This window comes from Staurois parvus, unplaced genomic scaffold (genome assembly GCF_062004578.1).
Source record: "Staurois parvus isolate SC_StPar_1 unplaced genomic scaffold, SC_StPar_1.0 ptg000018l, whole genome shotgun sequence".
NCBI lineage: Eukaryota > Metazoa > Chordata > Amphibia > Anura > Ranidae > Staurois > Staurois parvus.
The window spans coordinates 8,974,535-8,994,442 of record NW_028317814.1 but is presented as its reverse complement, the minus strand read 5'-3'; the positions used below and the strand labels follow the sequence as shown (position 1 = coordinate 8,994,442).

Sequence of the window (19,908 nt, the reverse complement as noted above, 5' to 3'; positions counted from 1 at the left end):
ATCTGTGTCCCTTAGGGGAGATTTCCCTTCACTTCCTGTCCCATAGCCAAAGCAAGAAATTGGAAGAAATCTCCACCCAACACCCCCCCCCCCCTTTATTACAGTTCTGGTGTCATCCCAAAATTTATGATTTTATTTTACGTTTACTTTCAATGATAACAGTAAACAGGAAAAATAGAGAGGGTATACCCATCTCCACTCTCCAAAACTAACAAAAAAAAGTTTTGCCTTTTGTCACGCTCAACAAATCTGCTTCAACTGTATATTTAGCTGCTTGACATGAATTACCCTCTAAGGGCAGTTACATAAATCTTGGTCAAATTGATTTGATGATGCAATGCAAAACTGAACAAGATTCCTGCCACTTAGGTCTACCCTTGGGAGCAATAATGTGTCTTTCAACCATCAATGTGCTTGTATTGCATGCAGGCGGTTTCCAATTTCTTTAAAATGATCCCTTTGGGCCACCCCTTCTTTTCCACAGCAATTGTTCTGCTTTTCTCCTTTGGCTAAGAGGCAGAGTTGTAGTTTTGGGTACCAACATGTTTGATTAAACCCAACCACCAGTGGATTGGAGTACATGGAGAATGTCAGATCATGCACATCTATCTGTACCCTTTGTATCCCAAAGGTTTAATCTCCGTTGTATCTGGTCTTCTTCCTGATTCGATAAGTCTTATCTGTAGCTGCAGTCATTATTTTTCTCCTGTGAAGACTTTGTTGGTTTTCATACTTACACTTAAGAGATTAATGAGTGGTATGTTCCCAGGGTGTTGTATTTGAAGGTGCATGGAGATCTAATTTTACAATCTGAGCTATGCATTGCAAAATTATTACAGTTTTTATTAGTGTCTTTGAACATTTACAGCTCTCTGGGTGTAAGATGACTCAGTTTTAGGACACAATGTCTCATCATTTACTCCAGATAATATATTTTTTAACAGGTAATCTAGATAATATATTTAGTCTATGTTTTTCCTTTGTAGTTTATTTTCAAAGTCTGGGTCAGCAACATGTAGGAGATGGTAACTGGCCACGAATATCCTCAATGACTTGTTCCAAAGAGTCATCTGCATTAGGATAACTCTGCTTTTTCCCCCAGAGCACAAATTGCTGTGCATTTTTTTTAATGATTACCCTACCCACAACTAAAGCTGGCCATAGACGGGGAGAAAACCAGCCATTTTTTTTTTTTTTGAAAAACGAAAAATCGGTCGTTCAATCAGCCGACATTACCACTGTTGGTAAAAAAGGTCGGCTGATTTTCGTCCTGTCTACGAACGGCAATTATATATAATATATGCAGAAGAAGAAGAAATATAATATGAATAAAAAGAAGAAATAGAATCCGAATAAAAAGAAGAAATAGAATATGCAGAAGAAGAAGAAATAGAATATGAATAAATAGAAGAAATAGAATATGCAGAAGAAGAAAAAGAAGAAAAAGTTGCAACATTGTATATATTTATCCATTTCCGATACAGATGTTTCTATTTGGATACAAATAGATACAATGTTGCTATTCTTTTAAAGGTCAAATATAGTATCGGACTTATTTTCTATTTTTTTTCTTCTATTTCTTCTTTTTATTCATATTCTCTTTCTTCTTTGTCTTGATATTCTATTTCTATTTCTTCTTGATATTCTATTTCCTCTTTTTCTTCATATTCTATTTCTTTTCTTCTTTTTCTGCTTCTTATTCATATTCTTTCTTCTTGATATTCTATTTCTTCTTTTTCTTCATATTCAATTTTTTTAAAATCAGCAAAAAGGTGGGCCGATTTGTCCATAATTGCCGCGAAAATCGGCCGAACGACAAAATCGGCCGACGATTTTCCAGCAGGGGCGATTTTTTAAAAGTCTCAAAATCACAAAAAACGGCTGACAAATTTCCCCACTAACGATCCAAATATCGGCCGAAAATTTGCCCATTTTATTGCAAGTCTATGGCCCGCATAAGTGTTTAAATCTGGTTGGATGCTTGCAGGTGAGTCCAGCTGCTAGATTTATACATCTTCCAGGGACATAAAATGAGCTACATCCTCTGTATCTACAAACTGAAATTGGTGTCAACATTTTGCAACTGAACTCTACACAGAAGAAACAAAAACAGATGTAGGCTCCATGCAAACTGGCTTAAAAATGCTTCTAGAGTTCAGAGTTTTGCCTTTAGAAGCACCTAGTGTTTTCCTATGTGTCTGTGCATTAGGTAGTCTAGAGGCATTTTTTAAGCCCAGCGTTTAAAATCAGAAAAAAAAAATTTGTTTTGGGTTCTTGAGTGTGTGTTTTATTTTTTTTGCATAAAAAAACCCACTAAACGCTGCTACAAAAAAAAATTAAAAGATTAGCTTTTTTCTGCCAAGAGAACTGGCATTTATTTGAAGCCAGTGTTCATGGAGCCATATTCTCCTTTTGGTTTGTTTAAAAAAAAACAAAAAAAGAGTATGATAGCCTAGATATAATGCATTTTAGCACAATCATTTCCATATGAGGATTGCTAGAATCACTGTCCATCTTTAGAGTAACTTCAGACTGTGTAGAAAGATATTTCTTTCTGGATTCTTTTCCTTCAAGCTCTCTTACATCTGAGATTTAAGACATGGACCTAGGGTTGCAGTCGGTGCTGAGATCACATGATCAGTAATTCTTGACTTTCCTGACTGGCAAGACATTTGCTATACAGCAGTCAGTAGCATGTAGTGGATGGGGTTTGGCAGTTAAATAAAAACCTGTACTTTGCCTCATGCAAGACAAAGCAATAGGTCAACTTCTAGCATCTTTTACTCATCTCCTTACTTCCTTGCTGCTCTGTTTGGCTGCTGGGAATGTGAAAAGCAACTTGGTGAAAGCCCCTAGTTAATCCCAATAACCACCTATCCTCATATGAAAGCACTGGTACCTGAGCACGCAGCAGCCAACAGTGCATGTGATACCAGCTACCATCTCCTTACCAAATTTAAAGGTATGAACAGGAGCCAGGCGCTGTGTAGTTTTGTGATAGAAATAATACACCTTGTATGGAGGTGTGTCTTTAATAAGTCATATGGTAAAACAATAATAAATAACCAGCCTGTGGCTTTAGGAAGCCAGGTTCCAAGATGGACGGCCCGTCCGCTCAGAGGGAAGCAGTGGAGTAGAATGCCTGTCAGTGCAGGGACCACGTTTACCCGACGTCCCAGCGTCCTGGATGACGTCACCACGATGTGGAGAGACAGAGGGGGGGAACTCTTGCTGGAGCCGCAGCTTTAGAAGGAAGAGGCCGGTTGCTGGGACAACATGTTTCGCGCGCATGCGCTTTGTCAAGTCTGTGAAAAGTCCAGCAATCGGCCATTTTATAGGAGACCTGCACGGCAGAAGGGGCCGGCTTAACAACCAAGGGGATAATCAAAGGGATAATCAAGAGCAGACGGCTCGTCTCACAACAGGATCAGATTGCAATTGAAATATGAAAACACATTATAAGGACAGGAACAAAGTGTGATTAAAACCTAAATATGACCATATTAAAAACCTTTTGGGCTTAATTGTGTCAAAATGGCATGTGCAAGATTATCAAGGGGAAAAAAAAAAAAAAAAAAAATGGGGGGGGGGGGGGAAGGCTGCTTAATGAAGCTTCATTAGCTAGCTGGATGAGTTCACATCTCAAAAACATTGCTGACAGCAATAAAACACAGGAATGGTGGGAAAGATTGTCAATAATCCTATTCATATCTATAATAGTGAATAGGAAAATTATCATTATATTGGTGCTAATAATATTCATAAATATAATAAAACTACATACATATTTTATAAAACAAACTTGCATAGGTATATATAATAAAACAATATAATGAAAAAATAAAATATACACACATATATATATATATATATATATATATATATATATATATACATATACATTAAAAAAAAAAAAAAAATATATATATATATATATACATATATACATGTGGTAATAAACAGGAAAAAAAAAAAAGAAAAAAAAAATTATAAATACATTTCAGTAATTACTCTTATGGACCGAATAAACAGAGTGGTATTAGATATATAAAATATGAAAAATAATGTATAAAATATCAAAGATAATAATCATGTAATAATAGTGATGTGTGTTTTATTATAAAATATATGGAGAACCCTAAGTTACCACTTAGATGATACTATGTACTTCAAGGTCCTCATTAAGGCCATTCGGTACCATAGATCCAAATTTATAGATCCAAAAGGTTTCCCTTTTACATAGGAGGGCTAACCTCTCATTGTCAGTAAGGGTTCCTTTGGGAATGTGTTCTATGGCCATCACTTCTAGGACACTAAAATTCTTGTTGTGATGGCAAAGAAAATGCCTAGGGACACTGTATTTGTCACATCCATCTTTTATGAGCCTTCCCATTTTTTCAAATTTTTACCCCCCCCCCCCCCTTTTTTTTTTTTTTTTTTTTTTTGTTTATTATAATGACCAAAGATAGGATCACTAGATTCCAATCTATTTTTGACCGGTTCCAACTTAACCCACATGAGGAATCAGACAAAAAACAATTATATGATAAATCACTATCCAATGGAGATAACAATAGACCCCCCCACACGGAGAGTTATGAAACTGATATGAGGAGGGCTTTTTTCCAATTACAATACGCTAAACAATTTGAAAATGTTCAATGGTGGGATCTTTCTTTTCTCAAAAAATATCTGGAGTTAGGTATCACCCCTAGAGGTCTACGTATTAAAAAACAATGTAGTTTCCTAGATGATGACCTTAAAAAGGACTGGGGCCTTATCTCAGAATTTTGCACTATGAAATGGATAAAAATTATTATACAACAAAGAGAGCGCAAACTCCAATATGCTGAAACGAAAGTCCTAGAAAAAGAGACTATAGTCAAGGAATACAGTTCATCTTGCCTCTATTCCAAGTGGCGTGAAGTACTAGATTCCAATGTATTGAAAAATGAGGATCAGATAGTTTCCAAAAAAATTGGAAAACTAGAAAGAGACATTGAAGACTATAAAATAGGTCGTATTTTTTCATGGAAAAAAGAGCTTACCAAGAGTACTGTCACTCGTGACAATCACCATCCCAAGCCCAAACCAGGACACAATTATAATAAGCGCAAACCCAATAGACAGTTCTTTAAACCCTCTTCCCTTACCCACTCGTTAGTTCAGACATCTCACCACATGCCTAACAACCTGTCCACATCAATTACTCAACCCAAACCCACCACACCACCTCATTTAGTCTCTGCTAATTCAGTGAATCTTTCCACTACCCTTCTCCCTACCATAGAGATAGAACCCAACACACCCTCTTCCCAGCCCCTTGACATACCTTTTACTACACAGAACAACACAGATCCATCAGGTAATCCTTTTTCCATACCCACTCACAATCGATATAGCCCGCTCTGCAAAGACTTAGATTCTTTTTTAAACAATGGTACTACTATTCCAACATCCATCGAGAATAGCCCCCCATCCCTTGTTTTTTTAGAGACTCTCCCAATGGGGACCCTAAAAGAAAAACGAAAATTAGACGAGGCAGACGAAGCGGAAAAAGACATCAGGCTAAAAAAGAAAGAGAGAATAGAACAACCAAATTTCACAGCACAATAAAAATTTTTAATCTCTCCTCTTATATTTTTTCTGATGTCGAGGTATCCTTACTGCAAAAGGGCTTAAGCTTTTCACCAGCTATAGGCCCCAATAAATTTAAATTATTTCAGGATCTAAATCGGTTTATTCGATCTCTTACTATAAAACGTCATTTTTCGAATGATCCACAACCATCCACTGTACTACACACTCCATCTATAAATTCTTCCTTTCAAGATGAAGATATAGAACTTATTCAAATTTTAGAGGAACTATGGTCTGAAAGTCATTTTCAAAATTTTGAGATCCCCCCCATTTTTCTTGACCCTGACATTACACATACTCATTTTAGACCCAAATCCACATTTTACCCAGTACAATCAAAAGGGCCCTACATTGAAACTTTCTACCAAGTGGTCTATAGAGATCTTTTGACTCTATGCGATGTTCCGGCAACCAGCCGAAACCTGACAAACTCGGAACTCAAAGCCCTGAAAAATTTGGAACTCAACAAAAATCTTACTATCAGACAAGCGGACAAGGGTGGTAGCCTAGTAATACAACACACCTCAGACTACATAAAAGAATCCACCCGTCTCCTGTCCGACTCTAGCACCTATCAGAAATTGAAAGAAGACCCTTTACCCGAGTACCAGAAAGCACTCAAAATATTGATTGACACTGCTTTCAATAACGGAGTAATCAATAAAAGAGAAAAATCATTTTTATTTCCTACAGTGTGTAGTACACCCTATTTTTATCACCTTCCCAAGATCCATAAATCCATTACTAATCCCCCTGGGCGTCCTATAGTAGCCAGCACTAATAGTTTTATTAATGGCCTGTCCAAATATATTGACTTTTTCCTTCAACCAATAGTCATGGAATTGCCATCGTTCATCAGGGACTCTAGTCACATTATAGAGGTTTTAAGCAAATATAGATGGCAATCAGGATACCATTGGGCATCATTGGATGTGTCGTCACTCTACACGTCCATCCCCCACAGAGTAGGTTTGTCTGCCCTTCAACACTTTTTATCATCAGATGCCCACATGAACTCCGTTCAGGCTAATTTTATTATTGATTGCACGGAATTCTGTTTACAACATAATTATTTTACCTTTTTAAATCAGTTTTACTTGCAAATAAACGGCACAGCTATGGGGGCAAATTTTGCTCCATGTTACGCTAATCTAACTATGGGCCTCTGGGAGAAAGAATTTATATGGTCAAACAACCCCTTTGCCCAACATATTGTCTTCTTTGGAAGATATATTGATGATATTATTTTAATCTGGGATGGTGCTCTTGACACGTTTTTACCTTTCGTACTGCATTGTAATTCCAACAAGTTTGGTTTATCATTCACTCACGTGTTTGATCCTATTAGTATAATTTTTTTAGACTTAGTTTTATCATTTGAGGGTGACACTATTCATACCACAAATCACACCAAACCCACCAGTGGTAACTCATATCTTCACTATTCAAGCTGTCACCACCCGGCATGGAAAAACAACATTCCGAGTGGCCAATTCCAGCGACTTAAAAGAAATTGTTCTAAACTCAAAGATTATAAGGAATTGGGCACCGAATTGTCTGCCAAATTTTGTGAAAAAGGTTACCCCCCTACACTCATTAATGAGGCTTTCACCAAACATGGCAAAAACTCAGCCACTACAAAAACACGTGCCCATGACCAGTCAAACTCCGTTAGGTTTGTAACTTGTTATAATATGGCATATCGTAAGATTACCAAGATTATACGAAAACATTGGCACATTTTGCAACTTGATCCCCGTCTGGCACCCAGTCTTCCATCTGCTCCCCAGGTCACATTCAGAAAAGCCCGTACGCTAAAAAATATTCTAGCTCCCAGTAAACTGTCCATGTCCTCTCAAAACAAACAGGACATTTGTTCCTTTTTCGATAACAGAGTTGGTATTTACAAATGTAAAAAGAAAGGTTGCTTGACATGCCAATTTATCACCCATGGTAAATCAGAAATTACTGATCCGAAAGGGATCTCTTATGACATTCGACATTTTATTACTTGTGCCACAGATCATGTGGTTTATGTGCTCACATGTCCCTGTAAATTGATATATGTGGGCCGCACAATACGTCCTCTACGTAAACGCATTGGAGAACATAGAAGGCTCATAAAAGATGGATGTGACAAATACAGTGTCCCTAGGCATTTTCTTTGCCATCACAACAAGAATTTTAGTGTCCTAGAAGTGATGGCCATAGAACACATTCCCAAAGGAACCCTTACTGACAATGAGAGGTTAGCCCTCCTATGTAAAAGGGAAACCTTTTGGATCTATAAATTTGGATCTATGGTACCGAATGGCCTTAATGAGGACCTTGAAGTACATAGTATCATCTAAGTGGTAACTTAGGGTTCTCCATATATTTTATAATAAAACACACATCACTATTATTACATGATTATTATCTTTGATATTTTATACATTATTTTTCATATTTTATATATCTAATACCACTCTGTTTATTCGGTCCATAAGAGTAATTACTGAAATGTATTTATAATTTTTTTTTTTTTTTTCCTGTTTATTACCACATGTATATATGTATATATATATATATATATTTTATTTTTTTTTTAATGTATATGTATATATATATATATATATATATGTGTGTGTATATTTTATTTTTTCATTATATTGTTTTATTATATATACCTATGCAAGTTTGTTTTATAAAATATGTATGTAGTTTTATTATATTTATGAATATTATTAGCACCAATATAATGATAATTTTCCTATTCACTATTATAGATATGAATAGGATTATTGACAATCTTTCCCACCATTCCTGTGTTTTATTGCTGTCAGCAATGTTTTTGAGATGTGAACTCATCCAGCTAGCTAATGAAGCTTCATTAAGCAGCCTTCCCCCCCCCCCCCCATTTTTTTTTTTTTTTTTTCCCCTTGATAATCTTGCACATGCCATTTTGACACAATTAAGCCCAAAAGGTTTTTAATATGGTCATATTTAGGTTTTAATCACACTTTGTTCCTGTCCTTATAATGTGTTTTCATATTTCAATTGCAATCTGATCCTGTTGTGAGACGAGCCGTCTGCTCTTGATTATCCCTTTGATTATCCCCTTGGTTGTTAAGCCGGCCCCTTCTGCCGTGCAGGTCTCCTATAAAATGGCCGATTGCTGGACTTTTCACAGACTTGACAAAGCGCATGCGCGCGAAACATGTTGTCCCAGCAACCGGCCTCTTCCTTCTAAAGCTGCGGCTCCAGCAAGAGTTCCCCCCCTCTGTCTCTCCACATCGTGGTGACGTCATCCAGGACACTGGGACGTCGGGTAAACGTGGTCCCTGCACTGACAGGCATTCTACTCCACTGCTTCCCTCTGAGCGGACGGGCCGTCCATCTTGGAACCTGGCTTCCTAAAGCCACAGGCTGGTTATTTATTATTGTTTTACCATATGACTTATTAAAGACACACCTCCATACAAGGTGTATTATTTCTATCACAAAACTACACAGCGCCTGGCTCCTGTTCATACCTCCCACAAACCGATGTGTTTTTACCATGGCAGCAGTGAGTTTTTTCCCCACCAATCATAGTTGACATATACCATTCACTTATTTCCTTTGGGACACATCTGTGCGCTTTTATCCAGACCGTTCTTACCAAATTTAAATGTTAACCCTAACTGAAGTACATTTAGTTTGATAAAGCAATATGTGTATCAGAAAGTGTTGACTTTTTTATATTAATAAAATGTTTTTTTCGCATTCATTGTTGCATATCAGCAATGCTTTTCTCCTGTAGCCTCATTGCAGCCTTTTCCTAATACTAATAGGCATACACTTCAATAACTGGTACACATAGGGGTTGATTTACTAAACCTGGAGAGTGCAAAATCTGATGCAGCTGTGCATTATTTATTTATTTATTTATTTCAGGTACTTATATAGCGCCGTCAATTTACGCAGCGCTTTACATATATATATTGTACATTTGCATCAGTCCCTAACCTTCAAGGGATGTACAATCTAAGGTCCCTAACTTACATTCATACATACACATACTAGGGCCAATTTAGACAGGATCCAATTAATCTACCAGAATGTCTTTGGAGTGTAGGAGGAAACTGGAGTACCCGGAGGAAACCCATGCAGGCACAGGGAGAACATGCAAACTCCAGGCAGGTGGTGCCGTGGCTGGGATTTAAACCAACGGCCCTAGTACTGCCAGGCGGAAGTGCTAACCATTTAGCCACTGTGCTGCCCATATTAGCCAATTAGTTCCTATCATCAGCTTCTTCAATTAAGTTTTGACACAAAAAACCTGTAAATAGATTTGTTTCCATGCAGAGCTGCACCAGATTTTGCACTCTCCAGTTTCAGGCCTCTTTCACACGAGGTGCACCCGTCAGTCTTGCTCAGCGCAAGATCTGTCTGTCCGCCCCGCTATCCTCTATGGGCGGTCAGATGGAAATCAACTGGCTGTCCTCCAATCCACCATCCATGGTGGAGCGGATCAGATTGGAGGTTGGCAGCTTTAAAAGGACACGATGTTCGTTTACACCCACCGCTCCATAGAGGAGAATAGAAGTTCTGATGGGGTCCGATTGAAAATTGGGCAGGTGGACCCCATCGGAATATCCGTGTTAAAGCAGCCTTAGTAAATCAATCCCATAATATCTCAGAGAGGTTATTTTGATGCTGACAACACTGGAACATGCTTGTGAAATGAGCATCTGCATAGCTGCCTAAAATAAATTTTTTTGAGACAGGGTGACGAGTTAACAGTCAGTTGGGCGACAAAGAAAGTGTTGATATCCTGTAACAATTTTAAAGAAAGCTACAGATTTAAAACATATTGCAAATTCCTTTTAAAACCACATTAACATGTTATTATTATACAGGCTTTATCTAGCGCCAACAGTTTGCACAGCACTTTACAAAATGAAGGTAGACATTACAGCTGGTTAGAGCTTACAATCTAGGAGATTAAAGCTTTTATGAGATTTAAGCAAAAGGGTTTGCATGTACCTTTATGGCACCTTTACCAAACAGAGGATGGGGACCTTGTATGAAATGTTAGAAGAAGAAAACATTATTTATGGCAGCCAATCAAACCCTTGCTTTCAGTTTCTAATTGTTATGAAGAACAACTCTGTTGTCATTTTCAAGCCTACAAGAGCTGCAGCTCTCCTGGACTAATTAGCATGTTCATATAAATGAGCTGCAAACCTCATCTATCAATGGCACATGGCATGCAGACAAGTATTATTTTTTACTTATGTTCCAAAATATAGAATGTATCTGGAATCTATCTACTAAAGGCATTCACCATTTTTAATGCATGACCCCCTTTGTTTTTTGTGTGTTTTAGGGTTTGTATGATCCAACCAAACTAAAAGTAATTCATCTGAGCATGAATCCAACTCAGAAAGCTCAGAAGCAACGTAAAGAGGAAGTGCAGCAACTGCAGGAAGAGTGCAATAAGCTGAGAGAGTTGGTTAAGATATTGGAAGGAGGGTCACCTGTCCCTGTCAAACTGGAGGCTTCAGGGAGCAGTCAGTCATCTTCACAGGAAGTTGCAGGTAAGTGACAAGCTGTTGTCACTCATTGTGTACTTTCTACTTTCACCCTCTTTTTATTATATTCATGCTTGAATAAAAGAATGTGTTTAACCATTTGACGCCCGGCCTATGGCCAAATGGCGTCCGCAAAAATGTATTACCTTTCCGGGAGGCCGCCATATGGCGTCCTCCCGCACATGCGCAGTTCGCGCGCTTGCAGAGCGGCGCAATCTGTCACCGGCCGTGTACCTCAGACACGGCCGATGCAGATCTGAGTACCGGCCCCCGTTGCCGGTACCATGTGACCTGCTGTGACCAATCACAGCAGGTCACATGACAGTTGTATACAATGGATGGCTTCATTCATGCCATCCATTGTATACTAGTGTCTAGCTGTGAATGGTCACAGCTAATCACATGCACATGTCATGTGATTAGCTGTGGCCAAATCACAGCTAAGCACAAAAAAAAAAACCCTGAATGAATCGATGTCATTCAGGTAAATGCTTGCTTATAGCAAAGTAATTCTTTGCTATAAGCAAATTGTGTAAAAAAAAAAAAAAAATACTGATCACTTCCCCAAAGTAGTGCAATGTTACTATGTAACATTGTACTACTTTGGACATAGTGAAATATGAAAAAAAAAAAACAAATTTAATAAAAAATTTAAAATAAAAAAATATATATATATATATTTTTTTTTTTTCACACTGTCACCAGTCAGTGTCCCTGATCACCGCCATGCCAGTTATATGATGACGCTGTACTGCACTGGTGACAGTATGTAAAAAAAAATTGTGAAAATAGTTTTTTTTATTTTTTCATTTTCCGAAAAATTATGACAAAAAAATACAACTTCAAAAAACTTGCCATGCCTCTTATGAAGTACGTCGGACTGTCTACTCTGCAAAAAGGGGTCATTTGGGGGATATCTGTACTGTTCTGACATTCATGGACCTCAAGAAATTAGATTGGCTGTCAGTACTTCAGGATTGATCAATATTCAGATCTATACCATAGTTTGTGAACTCTATAACGTTCGTACAAACTAAAAAATACATCCTAATTTGGGTTATTTTCACCAAAAACATGTAGCAGAATACATCTCGGCCTAAATTTATGAAGAACACTTATTTATTTACAAACTTTTATAACAGAAACAAAGAAAAACGTGTTGTTTTTTTTCAAAATTTTCGTGCTTTTTTGTTAATTTAGCAAAAAATAAAAACCCCAGCGATGATTAAATACCACCAAAAGAAAGCTCTAGTTGTGTGAAGAAAATGATAAAATTTTAGTTTGGGTACAATGTTGTATGACCGCTCAATTGTCATTCAAAATGTGAGAGCGCTGAAACCTGAAAAATGGCCTGGGCAGGAAGGTGTAAAATTGCACGGTATTGAAATGGTTAAAGAATGCTAACAAACTAAATCTGCTTCTTAAAGATGAACTGACCTTTGACAATAATGCCCAAAAGAAGGCAGGACTAGTCACCAGTGTTGCCTGTAGTCTCCCTGCAGCTGATCTTTAACTCGTTATTGACTCGCCATGCCTTTGTTTGCACTGTGTCTCTGTATACAGTTGGCCATCTTGGTAGATGTAGAGTTTTGTTTCCTCATGTAAGGAGAACAGTGAGCAGCACAGTATTGTCATCACCAAATCTGTCTCCAAATTTCCTGAGACTAGAAGCTCAGACTAGAGGTCGGGGCAGCAGTGCCTTAGATTGCACACTGCAGATATTTTAATTATGAAGCTTTAAACACGGAAGTGCTTGGTCTCATTCACATACAAGTAAAGTGCACTGCTATATTTCAGGTGGAATTCAAGACAAAAGGCACATTTTCCTATAACATAGCATATTTCCCTTTCTGAGATCATCTCCACCCTAAATGTATTTATGATGAATACAAAGATTGCCTTCTTGAATTTTCACTAAATAATTCTCATTGGTGTTAGGTATGTGTGAGGGGGGGGGGGGGTTCTTCTTTAAATACTGTTGTTTTAGAAATTATTCTAAACAGAGCTACAGTCACAGCAGAGCAAACATTTGTACATCTTTGAAACTGTATTGCATCCACTCATTCTTGAAAGACCAAACATGTAATGCACAAATAAACAAATGAATAATTTATGCAAATGTTCTGGTGGCATTAGTTTTACTGAGAAATAATCCATCATCTTACTTTTGGCAGCTGCTTCAGCATCTGTATTAATGATGTGAGAATGTTAGAATGTTTCCAATACCTTGCTTCTCATTTACATCAAAAAAATTAGTTGGACCTGCTAAGCATTTTATAAAATGTTAAAAAAGCAAGGATGTCCACAAGAGAGATTGCACAATGTAACACCAGATAACATATTATTAATGAATGTCTCCAAACAGATAAATCTAATTTAAAAAAAAAAAAAACAAGAAAAAAAAAAATATGGTGAACACATAATGCCCAACTCCAGCCACATTTTTTTAGTTTTTAATATAGTGTGGAAGGGTTAGAACTAGGGATGCACTGATACCGGCATTGGTGTTGGTGCCAATACTGAGTATTTTCACGAGTACATAGTAAAATGCTCCCGATACTTGAAACTGATACTTTGCGATCCGATTTAAGTCACTACAAAATGTAAGGATGCAAATTGCACCACAGAAATGCGATTCTTGTCCTAATTGCATGCGGTTTCCTCACTGCTACTGTGTGAATCCTGGCTTGTCATAGCCTATGTTCACACAGGAGCGGTGCGGGAAACCTCCCTTCACCGATCCCATGCTGTCATATAAGGAAAAGCCAATTCACAGGTTTGGGGATCTGAAATCCCTGTGGCTTTCTCTCCTCTCCATGTAGGGATGACAGTACGGGCTAGACGGCCTCTGATTGATCAGCACCGAGACAGCAAATTTGAGGTATTAGCCATATAGTAACGTAAAAGCAGCTCATATTACGCACATTACACTTTCTTAGGCATGCAATTAACCCCTTACACTGATCACTGTATAACCCCTGGTTCACATAAATGCGGCTGTGCGGGCCGGGTTTTGCGCGGGCACGAGAGCCCATTCATTTGAATGGACTCCCGTGCCCGTGACACGCAGGGAAGAAGTCCCTGCACTTCTTTGGAAGATGCAGCCCGGACGGGAACCTCGGTTCCCAGTACAGTTGCATTTTCCAGTGCGGGCGGTGTGCCATTAGAACTAATGGCACCCGCCCACGGGTCCGCATTTCTCTGTGCGGGTGGTGGATTTTTGTGCGGATCCACAGCGGCACCACCCGCACATATGTGAACCTAGGGTTAGTGTCACTATTGATATCAGTGTCAGTTAGCACCAGATTGCCCTCCACACTATCACAGTTCCACTATATGTTGCTGATCACCACTTTTACCAGTATAGCGTCATAGCTGCGTACATTCTAGTATGTATACCATAGTTTGTAGACGCTACGACTTTCACACAAACCAGTTAATATACACTTATTAGGATTTTTTTGTTTATTAATATTATTTTTTTTTTCTTTATTGGATATGTTTTAAAACAGAAAGTAGAAAATATTGTTTTTTTTTCAACAGTTTGTCTTTTTTCATTTAGATAATAAAACATTAAAAAAAAACGGTGATCTAATACCACCAAAAGAAAGCTCTATTTGTGTGAAAAAAAATTATATAAAGTTTATTAGCGTACAGTGTTGCATGGCCACACAATTGCCAGGTAAAGTAGCTCAGTGCTGAACAGTAAAAAAATGCTTTGGTCATGAAGGGGGTAAAACTTTCTGGAGATCAGGTGGTTACAGTGCCTTGAAAAAGTATTCATATCCCTTGAAATTTACCACATTTTGTCAATGTTACAACCAAAAATCTACACTTAATTTTGAAGTGGAAATAAAATGATAAATGGCTTTCAAAATGTTTTACAAATAAAGATCTGAGAAGCGTGGCGTGCATTTGTATTCAGCCCCTCGGAGTCAATACTTTGCAGAACCCCCTTTCACTGCAATTACAGCTGTAAGTCTTTTTGGGGATGTCTCTACCAGCTTTGTACATCTAGAGAGTGAAATTGTTGCCCATTCTTCTTTGCAAAAAAGCTCAAGCTCTGTCAGATTGGTTGGGGAATGTCTGTGAACAGCAAATTTCAAGTCTTGCCACAGATTCTCAATTGGTTTTAGGTCTGCACTTTGACTGGGCCATTCTAATACATGAATATGCTTTAATCTAAACCATCATTTTGTAGCTCTGGCTGTATATTTGGGGTTGTTGTCCTGCTGGAAGATGAACCTTCCGCCCCAGTTTCAAGTCTTTTGCAGACTCTAGCAGGTTTTCTTCTAAGATTGCCCTGTATTTGGCTCCATCCATCTTTCCATAAACTCTGACCAGCTTCCCTGTCCCTGCTGAAGAAAAGCATCCCCACAACTTGATTCTGCCACCACCATGTTTCAAGGTGGGGATGGTGTGTTCAGGGTGATATGCAGTGTTAGTTTTCCCCCACACATAGTGTTTTGATTTTAGTCCAAAAACTTAAATTTTGGTCTCATCTGACCAGAGCACCTTCTTCCACACATTTGCTGTGTCCCCCACATGGCTTCTCGCAAACTGCTAATGGGACTTCTTATGGCTTTCTTTCAACAATGGCTTTCTTCTTGCCACTCTTCCATAAAAGTCAGATTTGTGGAGTGCACGACTAATAGTTGTCCTGTGGACAGATTCTCCCACCTGAGATGTGGATCTCTGCAGCTCCTCCAGAGTTACCATGGGCCTCTTGGCTGCTTCTCTGATTAACGCTCTCCTTGCCCAGCCTTTCAGTTTAGGTGGATGGCCATGTCTTGGTAGGTTTGCAGTTGTGCTGTACTCTTTCCCTTTATGGATGTTGGATTGAACAGTGCTCCGTGAGATGTTCAAAGCTTGGGATATTTTTTTAAAACCTTACCCTGCTTTAAACCTCTCCACAACCTTATCCCTGACTTATCTGGTGTGTTCCTTAGCCTTCATGATGCTGTTTGTTCACTAATGTTCTCTGACAAGCCTCTGAGGGCTTCACAGAGTATTTATACTGAGATTAAATTATACTTAGGTGGACTCTATTTAGTAATTAGTTGACTTCTGAAGGCAATTGGTTCCAGTAGATTTTAGTTAGGGGTATCAGAGTAAAGAGGGCTGAATATAAATGCACACAACACTTTTCAGATATTTATTTGTAAAAAAAATTTGAAAACCATTTATCATTTTCCTTCCACTTCACAATTATGTGCCACTTTGTGTTGGTCTATCACATAAAATCCCCATAAAATACATTTATGTTTTTGGTTGTAACATGAAAAATGTAGAAAATTTCAAGGGCATTGTAAATAAGCCTGAAATTTGGGTCCACAGTTGCATCCGATCTGTAGTAAATTGTATCTTCTGAAGATATATCTACAGTACATTGAGTCCACCCCTCCAAAAAAAGTAGTAAAAAATTGCAAAGCCAATTATAATTATACAATAAATACACTCAAAATAAATCATTAATCATAAATATTGCCAAGAGAGTGACTGTGAATACAATAGTTAAAGTTAACGTTTCACAGATCATCAAGCCAAATCATTATATAACAGAGTAAAGAGTAAAGAGAGTTTGATGCCAGCATTAGTCATAATGACAAAAAGTCACTTTGACTAATGCTGGCATCACAGTCTTTATATTCTTTACTATGTGATGCCATGATTTAGTTTGATGATGGATGAAATTTTCTCTTCATACTTCTCTTGGTATCGTTTATGGTTAGTGCTTATTTAAATATATTATTATTGGACTGTTATTTGCTTTGAAGTCTAATATTGGCTTAGACCTGGCTCTGACTACAGTGGAATACATACTATACAGACTGGATGTAGCTCTTGGCATGATTTTGTGGCTAACACAATAATAATTATTTTATTATATTTGTAAATGTTTCTTGTATTGTAATTTCTGTTTGAGGATATTTATCCATAAGGATTTTTTATTGTGTTTTGATATATAATTTACTTTGTTAGAAAACAAAAATTGGCTAAAAAGCTCTTCCTGCAAAAGAGAGTAAATACTTTTCTGCTGGCTAAACATTGATCTCTTGAGGATAGTCGTCCTCTTAAAGTATATGTATTGTCAAAATATAAAATCACACAGCTGTGCTCAAAAGTTTGCATACCCTGGCAGAAATTGTGAAATTTTGATATTGAAAATATGACTGATCATGCCAAAAAATGCTCTTTTATTGAAGGATGATGATCATATGAAGCCGTTTATTATCAAATAGTTGTTTGGCTCCTTTTTAAATCATAATGACAACAGAAATCACCCAATTGGCCATGATCTAAAATTTACATACCCTGGAATGTTTGGCAGACAAACAAGGTGACACACACGGGTTAAAATGCCAATTAGAGGTTAATGTCCCACATCTGTGGCTTTTTAAATTACAATTAGTGTCAGGGTATAAATAGTCAATGAGTTTCTTAGCTCTTATGTGGAAGCACTGACTAGGCTAGATACGGAGCCATGGGGATCAGAAAAGAACTGTCAAAAGTCCTGCGTAACAAGGTAATGGAATTTTATAAAGATGGAAAAGGACATAAAAAGATGCCCAAAGCCTTGAATATGCCAATCAGTACTGTTAAATCACCTATTAAGAAGTAGAAAGTTCGGGGATCTCTTGACACCAAGCCAAGGTCAGGTAGACCAAGAAAGATTGCAGCCATAATTGACAGAAGAATTGTCCGGGATTCAAAGAAAAACCCACAGACAACCTCAAAAGAAATACAGCCTGCTCTGGAAAAAGATGGTGTGGTTGTTTTTAAGGAGTACAATACGGTGATTCTTAAACAAAATGGAGTTTAAAAAGGAAAATAGTCCTTTTTGAACTCCTTCCCACCGCCACCTTCCGGTCCTTTAATGGGGATTAAAAAGGCAGAGGACGGCATTCCATGTGATGATGCTCACATGATCGAAAGCTCCCAAACGAAAGTATGCACCCTTAGGTTTTAGTGATAGTTTAGTTGCTGTGCTGGGAACCCGCTCTCAGCACAGTAAATTGTTTACATATAGACGCATATATGTGACCACTCAGCATAAAAACGTACCCACCGGGAGGTCACATATACAGTATGTGTGCCGCCAGTGGTAAGAGGTTAATACCAGAATGCATGGTTGTTAAAGATTCTGTATATAGCCCTACAGACAGTCCACGTGTTTTTATCTACTGCTTTTCTATAAACAGGAACTTTATTGTACAGAAAAAACACAGAGTTTAACCATAGATGCAGCTACAAACTTCACATCTGCTTGTTGAAGAATATATCTCTACTGAACACCAACACTGATGTAGCTGTTGTACAAAAACACATAAATATTATACTCCAACAATGGTATAAGTGCACTTGCATATCCTCAGATGCATATTTTTGGATTTTAACCACTTCCCGTCCGCCCCATGTACATAAACGGCCTTACGGGAGCAGTGCAGGAGCAGGGGGCCGTTTATAAATGGCCTGTGCATTCACTGCCTGTGCACTCTCCCTGGGACACCGATCACTGTACGGGACCTCTGTGTGAGGTCCCAATTCATGTGATCGCTGATTGGCCAATCAGCGATCACATGAACAGTAGTAAACAAGATGTCACTTCCTGACATCATTGCTTACTGCTAGTGAAATCTGTGAATGATCACAGAGGTCACATGGTACAAGGCTATTCACAACAGCCTTGTACCATGTGACAAGCTGTGACCAATCACAGCTCTCACAGTATTTCTCAGTGGCTGCAAGAATGCAGCCAGAGAGAAGGAGAACTTATTGCTTTTACTGCCTTCATGGGTGTAAAAGAAATCCGTGTAATAAAAAGAAAAAAAAACTTCTTTACCTCCCACAAGTATTACAGTGTCACTATGGTGATGGTATGTAAAAAAGAAAAACAACAAAAATAATATAAAAAATAAAAATGTGAAATTTTTTTTTTTAACAATTATAATTTTTGCTTATAAACTAAATTTGGGTTATTTTTTTAAACTAAAAAGATAGATAAATACATTTTGGCCAAGATTTATGAAGAAAGATTATTTATTTGCAAAATTTTATAAGAAAAACACTTTTTTTTTTCAAAATGTTTGGACTTTCATTTATATAGCAAAAAAAAAATAGCAATCCCAGTGGTGAATAAATACCACCAAAATAAAGTTGTATCTGTCTCAAAAAAATGATAAACAATTCATATGGGTACAGTGTTGCATGACCACGCAATTGTCATTCAAAGTGTGATAGCTCTGAAAGCTGAAAATTGGCCTAGACAGGAAGGGGGTGAAAGTGTCTGGACTTGAAGTGGTTAAGCTGCGAATCTGAACGCAGGGCTTGTTTAAACACCCATGTAAATATTTCTATTGAAAACAATGCAGCTGTGTCAGATCCATATTTAAAAACACTTGTACGTGCATTTTTGTACAGATATGTGAATGTGACCTGCAAAGTGTGTCCTGTGACTGTAGATCTCCTTTTTAATTTGCTGAGAAACTGACACTTGTGGGAGTGCTGATCATCCAGTCTCCTGGTACTTCTTCCCATCGGCCTACATGTCACTACTGTGTTGTAAGGTTGTTGCAGGGGCGGACTGACAACTCATGGGGCCCCGGGCAATAGGGGATCATGGGGCCCCTGTTTCCTTGCTCAAAATCTAAAAAGCCTATGTAAAAGTACCAGGGGCATCTCATGGGGCTCTCTACTGACCTCGGGCAGT

At 37.9% G+C, this 19,908-nt stretch overlaps 1 protein-coding gene across 4 annotated transcripts in view; it reads left to right on the top strand.

Annotated features, from left to right (window-relative positions):
• Positions 1–19,908, top strand: part of MAD1L1 (mitotic arrest deficient 1 like 1) — a 1,068,146-nt gene that overhangs the window by 663,073 nt on the left and 385,165 nt on the right. For all 4 annotated transcript variants that reach the window (XM_089682390.1, XM_089682405.1, XM_089682399.1 and 1 more), the window contains one exon: positions 10,994–11,204. In XM_089682390.1, coding sequence (XP_089538516.1) covers positions 10,994–11,204 — 211 coding nt within the window. The remainder of the gene's footprint in view (positions 1–10,993; positions 11,205–19,908) is intronic.